General features: G+C 38.5%; 3 protein-coding genes across 3 annotated transcripts; 1 reads left to right on the top strand and 2 right to left on the bottom strand.

Moving 5' to 3' along the window:
* Positions 1-308: 308 nt before the first annotated feature.
* Positions 309-3,295, bottom strand: LOC144635985 (glucose-6-phosphatase 2-like). The gene is made up of 3 exons (XM_078495121.1): positions 3,078-3,295; positions 2,205-2,305; positions 309-1,259 (listed from the first exon to the last, which is right to left on the bottom strand). The coding sequence occupies exons 1-3, from the start codon at positions 3,293-3,295 to the stop codon at positions 517-519; spliced, it is 1,062 nt and encodes a 353-aa protein (XP_078351247.1). The 3' UTR covers positions 309-516.
* A 69-nt stretch (positions 3,296-3,364) lies between these two features.
* LOC144635944 (dnaJ homolog subfamily C member 17-like) lies at positions 3,365-11,348 on the top strand. Its single transcript, XM_078495070.1, has 9 exons — positions 3,365-3,459; positions 3,844-3,913; positions 4,281-4,427; positions 5,646-5,722; positions 8,833-8,964; positions 9,264-9,341; positions 9,471-9,551; positions 9,764-9,922; positions 10,406-11,348. The coding sequence occupies exons 1-9, from the start codon at positions 3,397-3,399 to the stop codon at positions 10,538-10,540; spliced, it is 942 nt and encodes a 313-aa protein (XP_078351196.1). The 5' UTR covers positions 3,365-3,396; the 3' UTR covers positions 10,541-11,348.
* Positions 11,338-13,737, bottom strand: LOC144635974 (GTP cyclohydrolase 1 feedback regulatory protein-like). The gene is made up of 4 exons (XM_078495110.1): positions 13,604-13,737; positions 13,370-13,464; positions 12,781-12,930; positions 11,338-11,890 (listed from the first exon to the last, which is right to left on the bottom strand). The coding sequence occupies exons 1-4, from the start codon at positions 13,637-13,639 to the stop codon at positions 11,887-11,889; spliced, it is 285 nt and encodes a 94-aa protein (XP_078351236.1). The 5' UTR covers positions 13,640-13,737; the 3' UTR covers positions 11,338-11,886.
* Positions 13,738-13,739: the final 2 nt, after the last annotated feature.

The following is a 13,739-nucleotide window of genomic DNA, read 5'->3' as shown; positions in this document are numbered from 1 at the left end:
TTTATTAGCCTGCAAACAGGCTCCCAAGTGGAGCAAGACGTAAAACAAATTGGTGAGCAAAGGAAGCTGAGCGTTGCCTCAAAGCCCCGTGGCCCTTGCATTACCTTCTCCCCCAGGCAATGCTCTGCTTGTTTCACTCGCTGGTTTCTTTTTTTTTGTCTTTTTGGGCCAATTTTGTTGCCTGTCAGAATTTACCCTGACAGGGCCTTGTGACTGCCTCCAGCTGTATTATAATACCCAAGTAGTACAGCAGTGATGTCAACTATTAGACCAACACATCTCTTATACATCTGTATGTTGAATGTCACATCTCGTACACTTGTATGTTTTATTTGCTTAAAATTAATTTTATTGATAAAATTAACAAAAAACCTTTTAACTAATTTATTGATAAATTTATTTGTGCTCCAATATCGCGCAGCACCAAAGAGCAAATAATTATATTGACAAATATTATCAGAAGCATATCACCGTGATATGCTTCTGATATTATATTATAACTTTTTCATTCATTATTTATGATATGACTATCATCGGAACAACAAAAATTACAATAACAGGAATTGAAGCGCATCTACAATATCCAGCAACATAAAACAGCAAAGGACTTGATTTGGGCAAAGATATAATTTCCAAAAGCTGTAACAAAAAGACTGAAAGAATGATTTTGAGACTTTCAGAAAGTAATCCCATTTGAACATTTCTTAAACTTCTCCAATTATTCATTCCTGCTCTTTGGGCAAATCCTACAATAACAAATGAAATTCCTAAACCTAATGTTGCTCCAGAGTCACGGACTAGCGCATAAAATGGCGTTGTATCAAGATGGACATAAGATGGCTTGATACACCATTTCTGAGCTTTAGTCACTGAGATCGAAGGATCGTAAACAAGCATCGAAAGAACAAAATGAGACAACAAGGATGCGGCAATCAGTGCTATGGAACAAATTGCACAGAATGTTACAGAATGGGAAACTTTTAAGAGTGTCGAACTGTACTTTCTTACAGATAACGCCACACAAATTCCAATTACTGTTCCAAGGACAACCTGATGAGGGAAGTGCGTGGCTATGAATACTCGTGACAGCGAGACCAGAGAGAGGACCATTAAGAGTACACTCCAAATTGTCGCAGTTATAATGAATCTAGTCAAAATATTTGCTTGGCGTAAAAAATTTTCTTTTAGAGAGTTCATCAGCCACAACACCAACAAACAGAGCACAGCGGATGTAACCATTGAATGACCTGATGGAGACCCTGAGTGAAAGAAAAAAAAGTGTTTTAGTACAACTAATAATAAAAATGAATGCAATGAGCTATGAGCTAAATACTGTGACACTTTAAGTAAATTTTATGCAAGTTAATCTTGCTATACTGTAAAATTCCAGTGATAAGTCCCCCACTTATATGCCTCCCCCCCCCCCCACACACACACACACACACTTATAAGCCCCCTGGTTTAAGGCCCATCTACACTGTACCTGGAAACAAAAAAATACATCCAGTTATTAGCCCTCCCAGATATAAGCCCCCCTTTGTTGGATGACAGTACTTTAAATTGCATTATGATGACTCTTAAACTTAAAAACGTATTTTGATCAACACTGCCATGGCTTGTTTTGCAATGCAATTTTTATTCCGGTACGTAATAAGCCCCTCACCCTGGTCATAAGCCCCTCCGTTTAAAAGCCCACTCAAAACCCCTTATGAAATTGTACATAAATATAAGTCCAGGGCTTATAACCGGAACATTAATTGGTATTTTAATCGGTATTTTTAATTGCTTATGTGTCCGAGCTTGGGTAAAGAATGACCGAAGGTACAGAACTGAAGACCAGCGACTCACAGCATAGCTAGCTGCAAGGGCAGGACAATTAAGGGGTAAAGAACAAAATGACCACCATGCCTTAGGCTCAATTTCTGCGTCTCTCTTGAGACCAGTCTTTGTTTCTGTTTGGGTGTAGCCTCTTATGCAGACATTTTTTTTTTTTGGGGGGGGGGCCATTGGCTTGTCACGCAATCCACCTCAACTTTGGCCAGGAGGAATGTGTGACGAGCCAAAAGAACATCTGTTTGGGGGAGGAGCACAGGCTCATTTCCTGAACAGCAGCTGGTAATCCAGCTAAACCATGCCCCTGCTTGTTAAAGACTTGCATTTTCACAAGAATTCTCAGTGGAAACAATTCAAATTTAATGCCTTGCCTGGTCCTGTCTCACAAGTCAGCTCAAACTGTTGAAGGGTCACATTTTTCCACTCAGTTGACTCATGAATCCACCAATATGGCCTTTCACCTTTTAGAATCCTAAATAAATTGAAAGCAATAATTTATCATTAATCTTCAGTCTCCATGGATCTATTACCTTTTTACAAAAAGACTTCATAAATTAAAATATTTGGGTCAATTAAAAGCAATGGAATGGAAAATAATGCTAGAAAAGAAAAATTAAAAAAAATTGTGTTGGATAATATGGTCTTTATGCACATCTATATAACTACATGGCTCCCCAAGGACAGACCCCCTTCTCTGACAATGAGAAAATGCTTGGGATTTAAGTTTTGCCTCTTGATGCACATGTAGCCCAAGCTCTAACTCACATTTTGATGCTGGGCTGCCTGTGGTTAGCCCTGCAGGTTTTTAGCCCATTTGCCAATATCTGGGCCATTCCATTTTATATCCACAACCCCCCCCCCCCTGTTGACTAGGTGAGTCAAAATTCCCCCCCCCCTTAGAAAAAAAAATCAAAGTGTCAAGATGATGCCCCCCTCAGGAAAAACTCAATTTTTATTAACCCCATCAGAAAAAAGCCAACTTTTCCCCTAACCCCTTCAGAAATATGTGGATTAGTTCAAAGAATGCTGACAGGCCTACCCCCTCAGAAATGAATTCCAAAACACCTTCAGAAAATCTTGTTAACAGGGGGGGGGGGGGTGGATATGAAATGGAATGGCCCTTATAATTGTGGTTCCAAAACCAGCATCCATCCCCTTCGATCTCACCACACCAGTCTACATCACTCCACACATTATACACATTATTATACATTTTATACACACACCCTTTCTTTTCACCTTACCATTTAAGAACAAGATTGAGCCATTCAGATATGATGGCTGTCCATAACACACTTACTCCTAAATTGTGATTCAAATGATAAACAACTGGGAAATAGATCAGGAAAGAATTCCTAGGATCTCCAACTTTTGAAAGGAATAACATCTCCATTTCCCATCCTGCCCAAGACTTCTGTAAATTAATAATAAAACTGATCCCTGAATTCAAGAGAACCTCCATTTTGAAGTTCGGTCGAAGAGTGGAGACTGGGTATTAGTGGGCCAGCGGTCAGTGCATACAATGAGGAAGACTGGGGAGAGTTTTGGAAGAGAGATTCCAAGATGGCGGACAAAATGACCTACTATGAAATTCTTGGAGTTACACGGGACAGCACCCTTAAAGAGGTAAGTAACATGGTTAACGTTATAAAAATAAAAGAAATATAAGTTAGAGAAGTAAACGATAGGGTGCATTGCTGTGAATTTTGTCCGCCTTTGTCTGTACCGTTTATTAGAACTCTGATCCCGCCACAAAATTTGTAGCGGAAGTCAAATATTTAACAGTCCGGGCGATGAAGTTTCCAGCTTGTTACTTCTAAAATCTAGTTTAGATTATGTCAACGATGATAATAACTTAATTGAACTGTCAATTAATACAAAGCCACGCAATTCATCAATTCCCCATCTTTGTCTTTTGGTACAAATAGCTTTTTGTTTGTTTCACATTGTGTAAAATGCCGCTTAAAGGCTTACGGTAAGCTTATTATCGGCTTTTTGTTTGCCTTATAGATTGCAAAAGCTTACAGGAAAAAGGCCCTGAAATGTCATCCTGATAAAAACCCAGACAATCAAGAAGCAGGTAAATTAACATTGAAACAGAGTTATTCATACATGTAAAACCAGTGAATGAAAACAGACACTGGTCAACTTTATATGTATCATCATATTTCCCAACACTGAGAAGAGAGTTGAAGATATGACATGTAGTGGAGTATTTTTGTGTGATATTTGAGTTGTTTGAAAATGTGATGAAACACTGTCTCGAGTGTTTGACATTTCATGTTAAAAATTAACTAAAATTGGGGAGAGAATGGAGAAATAGAGTTGTAAAGGCTTTGCTAATAAAGATACAACATCCAAACCGCTGTCGTGCTTTTGATCTCTTTTGTTATAATGATGATGATGGTGATCTTTATTATTAATATTAAAACTGCACATTGTTGCAGTGGATCTATTCCATGAGCTGTCCAAGGCATTAGAGGTGCTAAGTGATCCAAAAGCAAAGGCAGCTTATGATGCTGTACTGAAGGCTAAGGAACGAGCAAGACTACGTACGCAGGCTTTAGATGCAAAGAGAAAGAAATTCAAACAAGGTATTTTAAAGTGCTACTGCGATGAAATTCGACTGTTTCCTTTCGTGGCCGTTTTAAAATATTATCAAGAACTCTATATGAGAAGAAAAATGCCGTTTACAGTTTTCAAATATCTCTTTTCTTTCCAGAGATATTCAAGTTTTAAAAATATGCAAATTAGCAAAGTTGTGACGTCATAGACTCAACCAAATTTTGATCAAATATAAAGATAGTGATATCTCAGCCAATTTGTATCAGAACTCTCTGATTTTTTGCAGTAACACTTTGCTAGTTGTGTTTCACAATATGAACGTAACAATTTGGTTGCCATGGCAACAAACTAGGTTCCAGATCCCTCGATGCTAAAGGCTTTTCTGGCCAATTCTGGTAATTCTTTTCGATATTTGCCGATGATACTTTACATGCGTGCTCTGGCAAGCATATGAATGGATTAGGCAGGCGTCTTGGCTGGGTTTCATTTTTCCGAACTGAAAAATTCTAAAACATTAAAAGCAAATTGGAGGGGACTGGAAAAGAGTTAGTTGCCATGGTAGCATAATTTTATTAAGTGTGTAAGTGTATCACCTGCAGAACTATTAGTCTGCCAAGTTTCATCGGTCTCTGCAGCAAAATGACTGAGAAAACTCAATTTTTGTACTTGCAATAAAATTGGGTTGAGTAGATGACGTCATCAATCCTCTAATTTGCATATTTTACGATTTTTTTAAGCTTAAATATCTCTGGAACTAAAAAAGATATTTGAAAACGGAAAACGCCATTTTGAATCTTTCGTTAAATACTCTATGAAACACCCAAAATTTCAAGGGGTGTAATTTTGATCATAGTAGCACTTTAAATTTAATAATTTATCTAACTGTTCTAACAATGGCCGTGGTTACCTAATACTGGAAGTTTTCAGGGATAAAGATATGTTTAAACATGCATTAATTTGTAAGCGGACACTTTCAGGAACCAAGTGGGTGCACTTTTGAGAGGTTTGACTATTTAACCATTGATACAAAGTCATATCAAAATTATGTATAAAAGGCAGTGGTCAGCAGTGTTATCTTTTATTTTGGCCACATGTAAATCATAAGGAAAAGTTAGTGTTTGATCATTATAATTTGTTTCAGGAAAATATTTGCCTACATGTAAATAATTACACATCTATTGTCTTGCTATTCAATCATGTACCATCAATATTTTTCTATAGCTAAAGCTAAATTGCTGATGTTGCAGATCTTGAACAAAGAGAGGATGCAGCGAAAACTGAAAAGGAAAGTGATGAAATGGCTGCCAAGAATTTACAAGCTGAGGTCAGTACAGTACGTGTATTTATCACAATTATTATAATTTTTTTATTGTGTAAAACTGCAGGCTGTGAATTATAAAGATATTTAATTATGTTTATATATTAATTATGACCAGGGATTGAATTCATTTTGACTAGAATTTTTTGCTCTGATCTTTTGTTCAAACTGCTTTTTCTCCTTCAGTTACACACATACATGTACACCTATATATAAGGATATAACTTGTATATTATTAAATTATTCATGACTTGTAATGTCCTGCAATAATTGAAGGGCTCGGTGCAAAAAGGGCGGTAGTGATTTTCCCTTGAAATGAACATTATCGAAACAGCTCCAAATTTCGCATGCAAATTTGTTTACGTGCGCTTAACACTGTCCTGTGTTTCATTTCGTTGTTCTTTCCTTCCTTTTCGAAAAATAACATATGCAAAAAAAAGATTTTGTAACTTACATTGTCCACAGTAATCCAGCACTAGACATTTTTCCACGCCTCGCGTGTGAAAATCTTGCCCCGAGGCACTTTATTACAGTCGTCCGGGATGTAAAAACAGCTTTTCAGAAACCAACTTAACTGACCGCCATGTTTGTCATATTTCTTTTGCTCCCAGGCGGTGGCAGCGAGGGACTGGGACTCGCTATTCTATTGTGACGTCTTAAGGTCGCGGGGGATACCTACAGCATGAATAAATTCATGAAGCGAAATTTTGCTTGACCTGCATCTTTTAAAACGCTTATTTCTCGGCTGTTATGGGTGCGATTAAGCGCAAATTTTACAGAGACATAAAGAAATGGTGAAAAATTATGTATGTCATCTTTTATTTGGTAGAGTGTACTTAACGGCGATGTAATAGCCACGTTAGTGCCAAATTGGGAAGAACATGATTTTGTGGCAGAGTTTGCGGAACGAGTAGGAGACAGCACACTGTGATCTTGTCAAAAACTAATCAGTCAATATCTCTAGAGTGTCATAACAGAAGTGGTTTTTTTAATTTAAAATTTGCTAGCAAGTTATGGCGGCTTAAATGCGCAAATTTTAATTTAATGCCTTCTACCTCTTTCTACAAGCGCTCTTTTAAAATTCCGCCTCTGTTATGACACACTACAATATCCATAGTTTACATATCTGCAGTGGCAAGTCATGAAGGTCTGTATCCGCGCTGTATTCTCTGCCACAAAATTGTCGGAAAAGTCCAAACTTTGAGATTTCCGAAGGTGTCCCGACCAAAACACGATCAGTTTCCAAAGGAGAGATGTAATTATGGTAATTATATTCCACGCTTTTATAGTGAGAACAATACGTTTTTGTGAAGGACATGATTGTTTATGCCGAATATTATTATGATTTAGTACTCTGAGTTGCAGAAACAGAAACAAATTGAATGAAAATTAGCTCATAGACTTCCTACAATCTTTATAAATGTATAACGCCAAGTGTTGTTTTAGGGAATTTTTTTTTTTTTAAATCACTCGCACGCGCCCATATTTTTATCCAGTCAAGAATATCTCGTAAAGTTGTCGATGGCAGTTGTTGCACTTCGTGCATATGCTTTAAATAAATGCATAATGATGAGCCAAAGGTGTCCCCCGCGACCTTAAGTCACATGTTAGTGGCTCAAGAACAGAGAACAAAAATGGCACCTTTCTTGGGGAAATAAACTACTGGTTCGTTCGAGCGAGTGCGTCCGCTTGGCGGTTGAAGGACATCATTAAGTCTGAAAACCCGTAAGTCCCACAGCATTTCTCGAAGAAATGAGAGATGTTCGGCCTTTGTTTTGTACAATAGTGCTCTTTAGCGCTCGAGAGAGAAAGTTGTTTGACAAAGGCCGGCGGAGCCAAGCGGTAATAAAGTCTAAAACACAGATCTCTTGTCGGGAACTATGTCAGCGTGAGTTTTGCAGTGTCCCCTTGGGTGCTGCCGCGACAAAGTTGCTGAGAAGTGACCTGGTTTTAGACTTTAAAAAATTCTTTATATGTTCCCCAGGGCACCTTCCCTTCGCAAAATATTTTCTGTGTCTCATTAAATATTCATCAATCAATCTATCGATTCGTGCGAACGAAAACCTCATAAGTTTATCTTGTTTTCGCAGGATTATGTAGATGTGTGATGATGTAAGGAGTGGAGATAGAAGTGAGAGCAAGCCGGCGGCACTCAACTGAAAGCAAAACTAGTATAATGTGACAACACGAGCAAGCGTATTCAATCAACAATCAGTCTTTATTTCACTTTCACCTCGGCAAATTACAGCTAACGGTAACAGAGTAAAATAGTCTTGCCCGAAACAACAAAAACTAGATAAGTGCAAACAGACTGCAGAAAAAGCTAGCTGCAAGCAAACTGGCGTGAAAGCTTACTGCATTAAAAGCGCGATCTATAAAAGGTTGAGGCTGACTCTGATCCTAAACTTAACTTGAAACGGCTTAACTCCCTAATCCCTTGGGGTTAGTGTTAAACTTTTTTTTGTGTGTGTGTGTGTTAGGGCTAGGCTTTTGCGTTAGGGCTAAGTCTGTAACCCTAATCTGAAACTCTAATCCCGACCCTACGGCCTTGGGGTTACCTTTTGCGTTAGGGCTAGGACTGTAACCCTAAAAATTTAGCTGACTTCATCGTCTTGAGAAACAAAAGGTTTGTAAAAGAAAAGTCAAAAGACGCCACGCAAGCAAAAACCTTGTCTTTTTGCATGTGTTATTTTTCGAAAACGAAGGAAAGACCAGCGAAATGAAATGCAGGACAATGTTTAGCACACGTAAACAAACTCACATGCGAAATTTGGAGTCGTTTTGTCCATGTTCGTTTTCGGCCAAAATCACTACCGCCCTTTTTGCACCAAGCCCTTCAATTGTTACAAATATTTATGTCCTGAACTAAAGGTGGAGAGGTAGGTAGGGAATACATGTTTCAAAAACTAACGTTTTCAGGAAAGTAAGAAACTTAACTGGAAATTGCATTTAGGGATGGGCAAGAGAACAACTTCTGTAAGAAGGGTAAGAAGGATGTGTCTGAATATTTCCTGGAACATCAAAATGCATGTGTTCATGAACTCTATTTAAAGGGAACATACCCCTTTGCAATCACTCTAAATTTATTATAATTAAAAGTGACAATTATTTTTCAGATTGAGAGGCTACGAGAGGAAGGATCAAAGCTTCTAAAGGAACAACAAGAATTCCTTAAAACCCAGTTAAGAAAAGAAATGGAAACAGAACAGGATAAGACCAGCTTTGAAGACGTCACCCCAAAATTAAAGGTACATGTTAGCCTGGCTTCATTCCCGACTGACAATTCTACGATCAAAGTATTTATAACAAAATTTATTCTAAGGGGACAGACTATTTTAGCTAAAGGATTATTTTTAGATCATATTTCGCAAAAAATAATAGCCTGTAAGATATGTCTTGCAACAGTCAGTAATAAACAGTCCAACATGTTTTGTCATGTTTAAAAAGCAATATCTATTGAGTCAAATGTTACTACAGTAACTTAAATTTGGAATTTCGCACTGTACATTGTACAATTGACATCTGAATTATTGATTTTTATTGTTAGGTGAGATGGAAGAGCAAGAAATCTGACATTACAAATGGTGGATACTCACAGGAAATGCTCCAATCATTCTTTGAAAAGGTGAACAATTATCTCTAATCAAAATACTGTGGACAACAGATGCTGTACATGTACATGAAATGTATTTTAACTTACACTATTGACATGAAAAACCACTGTTCAGGATTTTTTGTTTGTCTTATTATGTAGTATGGCGAAGTGAGCTATGTCATCGTATCGGCCAAGAAGAAAGGAAGCGCTGTAGTAGAATTCAAGTCAGCGGCCAGTGCCGTGAGTATTTTGTCTCATGATATTATTTTTTGTATTATTCCTTTTGATCAATGGGTGCAGGACTCCAGTCACATGGGACAAATAGTAACTTTTCAGAATCATTTGCCTAAAGGGTAAGGGCCCAGGCAAGTTGTCATAAGAAAGTTAGCTTGCTGTTCCAATTATTAACCTAAAATGTCAATGACATTTGACCCCTGCTGGATTTTTTTCAGAAACTTGCATTGGAGAATGAGCGTGGCATACCTGATAACCCTCTAAAAATATCCTGGTTGGATGGTGTGTCATCTTCAACTGATGCAAACACAGAAACAGTCTTAGATGCTACAAATTCAACCAGAAACATCAGTGGTGAAGCTGCAGCTGAGTCCAAGGTAATCACATGAGCTATTATATTAATTTTATCAGTTAGTCATCATAGTATAAACCATTCATGACCAGAGGGTTTTGGGACTTCGTATTTTAATATTTGGGAGGCGCATTGGGCACCCTGACCAGGGTCGTTGTGTTCAATCAGAATGTGTTCTTGGATGATGAAGTTTTCCACGAAAAATGTACGGAGTGCCCCATGTGTAATAAGCATTATAACACCTTTTGCTATTAATTATTATTTTATTAACTTTTCTAAAAAGAAGTTTTAGAAAAGTTTTTTTTCCTCCATATCTCGTGATCATTTAACAATTTTACACTACTTTTTTTCACCAAACTATAAATCAGTGTTTTAGGTTTAGAATGAGCAAAGAAAAAATTTTTCGCAAAATTTGGCCTCTGAAGGTCTACAGTGACCTTAACATGATTTGTTTATGCTACACATCCAATTATTGTTCATCAACATAATTATTGTGTTATCTTACCAGCTTTCAGAGCCATCTTATTCAACGGAAAGTACTGTATCTGACAAAGATTATGAAAGTGTTGTGTTGATGAAACTTCGCCAGTTTGAGGAAAGGAAACGGTTGATTAAAGCAATGCAAGAGGAAGATGAACAGTAAAGATCCTGGCAGCATCCAGCCACAAGCACAAGACAGGACTTGGCTGAATTTTCATCAGCTGCCCAGAGTTGCGCTGCATGTCATGCAGATGTGCAGTCACTTGCAAGAAGCTCCCGACATTGGTACTGTTATCAGCGACCTGACTTGGGTTGCCATTCATTGGCCCTACATTATGGCTTTTCAAACAAAAGCGAGGAAGCAGAAATCTGCTTTTTTAAAAAGCACTGAAGATTAATTTTCTTGTCTTCTTGAGAGTTATTTTTGGACAGAAGGTAAAACATCACTAACAGCACCACATCTGTTACCCTGACAGCTGCATGACTGAGTAGATTCAGGGCAGACAGGAACTCGACATCATTCTCTAGAATCCTTTGGTTACCAGCCTGTGTAATATATATAAGTACCCTAAAGAACGGTACAAATCGAAACCACATTGAAGACAAATGAAACAGTTTTAATTAAAGAATGGCTGAGCTGAAAGAATCAAGCTCAGCCTGGTATTTTAAAGGTTCTCTTAGTTACCTGTATTACATGTGGAATCATCAACCCTCCAAGTTAAGACCATTTTAGTCGCCATGGCAACTAAAATTTTGGAGCTGGTGACGGCTAAATTGGAACCAAAGTCGCCAGCCTGGCGACTAAGATTGAGAAGAAGGATTGAAAGCATGAACTTAATTTGGCTACTAAGTTTTGACTGGTGACCCAACTTGAGCAGTTGGTGGCCAAATGGCCACTAAGGAAAAAAATAAACTTGTAGGGTTGACATGTGGAATCATATAAAGAAAAAACGACAACAATGACCAAAGAATCTTTATTATTGAAAAAAGTAAAGAATTAAAAACATTGGTGCCTTGGTTATGTAGCAATAAGTTATTGAAGGTTGCCAAGAAAGGACAAACCAGTATTTTATTTATTTTAACAATATTTTCATTGCAACTGGAAGTTACATTATTTTTGTTTAATATAATTGCATCAAGTGCTTACTTTGACTAAGGTTGCCCAAACAAAGAAAGCAATAAATATTTTGAAATTTCCCATATAACTGAACCTTCATGTGTGAAGTTCAAAGAGTTGGTGCTGGATTTACAGTCTTGACATTGTTACATGTACATTCAACTAAAAAATAATGACGTAAATTGACAAATCTTGGCCAGAAAATAATTTACTGTAAGGTTAAACTTCTGACTGAACAAATTCCAAACATGCATGATGGTACATGTTGTCCCCCCCCCCCCCTGTCTAATTTCAGTGTTTATTAAGTATGGTTTATTCTTAGATATTTTCCCATTGTTTATCCCTTCCATACTGTCCCAGGCTGTGTTTAATGTGCTCTTGCTTGTTGGATTTTATCTGTCGACAAAGACAGAAATTGTGCATTAGCCATGGCACTGTCAGTTGTATGTAGTCTGTGAACAGTCTCCCAATGGAAGGTGAGACAAAAAATTAGCGAGCTACTGTAAGAGGAAGCCAACTGATCACAAGGTCTGGGGAGTGAGATCGTGCAGGGGAGTTCACAGAGAGTACTTGAACACGTTACTAGTAAATGAATCATCTTTATTTTTTTATGAGGGTGGCACTTAATAGTCTTGTGACTAACAAACCTGTGACCCTCGGATTTCCAATCCGAATTGGAATTTAGAAGTGTTGGTTTTTGTGGAGGGAGGAAAACCTTTGGAGAGAAACCCTTGGAGCAAGGATGAAAACCAACAACAAACTCAATGTACATGATGCTGGGTCATAGACTTTCTAAAAGTCGTTCGCTTCTCGTTTCCGGTTTGGTGGTTTGCGAGCTCGACTTGTAAGTGAGCTCTCGCGCTCCGCGCTCGCTTTCGCGCCTCGCGCTCTGTGAGCTTGACTTGTAAGCAAGTATAGCTGGGTCAGGGAATTGAACCCGGACCACATTGGTGGAAGCGAGCACTCTCACCACCACTGTGCCATCCCTGCTCCCCCAGCCTCGGGTCAACCTATAGAGTCTGTTCACTAGGCTGGATTTTCCGCCATTTTGTGAGCCCACATTTCTTGGGAGGTACTCTGGGTACTGGAAGATTTTTCTCGCCCGCGGTGGATACTTCGGTGGCCGAAGGTCCAGGGTACTTGGGAGGAAGGGTGACAACTGAACTCTCAAAAAGGCTTGAAATCGAGCCAATCTGAGCCTAACAAAATAAGTGCTTTGCATTCCAACAATAAACAGCTTATTAGAATGTCCTTTATCAATGATGTTATTTTTTATGCCAATTTACCTATCAGCTTTCCCTTTATCCTGATCATCTGCTCTGTAGAGCGTCCAGACTAGTGTCTGCCCAACACCAGTTGCCGCTATCACTCTGTAGCCTATCTGGTCCAGTTTGTTGAGCACTACACGGGGTGGATCCTGTGAAATGTATTCTTTACTGAAAAGGAAATTATTTTTAAAGAATTAATAAGTGTAAGTGAACATAAATGAGAGCAGAGTTATAAATTTGTCTTTGGTTTTATTATTTTCGGGGGAAGTGGGCTACAGTCAACTCTCTCTTAATGGACACCTCTATAAGACGGACACCTGTAAGAAGGACACCTGGTGTTTGACCCGTCCCTGCCGTTTTTCAGTCATTTTACTGTATCTAAACTTTGTATAGGACAGACACCTCTCTAAGACGTACAGTTGCAGCTGGTACCGGCAGTGTCCATCTTTGAGATAGTTGACTGTACTACCAATACAGCTGAATGGAGACACCCTCCCCTCACCCCTCCTCCCCAAACTCCTCTGAGGAGCCTCATTAATTTTCATATTGCATTGTTCCAGTTCAAAGCGAAGTTCATGCACATTGTACGTCGTGATCAGACACTTACAAGTTGTTTCCAAACGTGTGCACCAATTCTGCCCCCAAATACTTCATTACTTCTTTGTCTGCCCATTCGTCCCCACAGGTTGTCGGTCCACAAGCCTGATTGACGTGAAAACAACATGCAATGCAGCATTCAGCAGCAATATTGGCTTAATTATTAAACAACGAATCGAATGCAATCGCTGCAGTCACATTAGCAGCATAAATCTGCAATAAGGAATATCGGAAAAGTTCTTACCAGCCTTATCTGCGTACTAAGTAAGACGTAGGGCATAGCGATTGCGTTTGAAGCAATAAAATTTTCTTGCTAACTCCAAGTTTTGTTCCGACAGCTCGACAGTAAACTTCAGTGTCACATTTGAGCCCGCGATTTA

This window comes from Oculina patagonica, chromosome 13 (genome assembly GCF_052425735.1).
Source record: "Oculina patagonica isolate OP01 chromosome 13, crgOcupat, whole genome shotgun sequence".
Classification (NCBI taxonomy): domain Eukaryota; kingdom Metazoa; phylum Cnidaria; class Anthozoa; order Scleractinia; family Oculinidae; genus Oculina; species Oculina patagonica.
The sequence above is the reverse complement of the archived record's forward strand: the minus strand, read 5'-3'. Positions and strand labels throughout refer to the sequence as shown.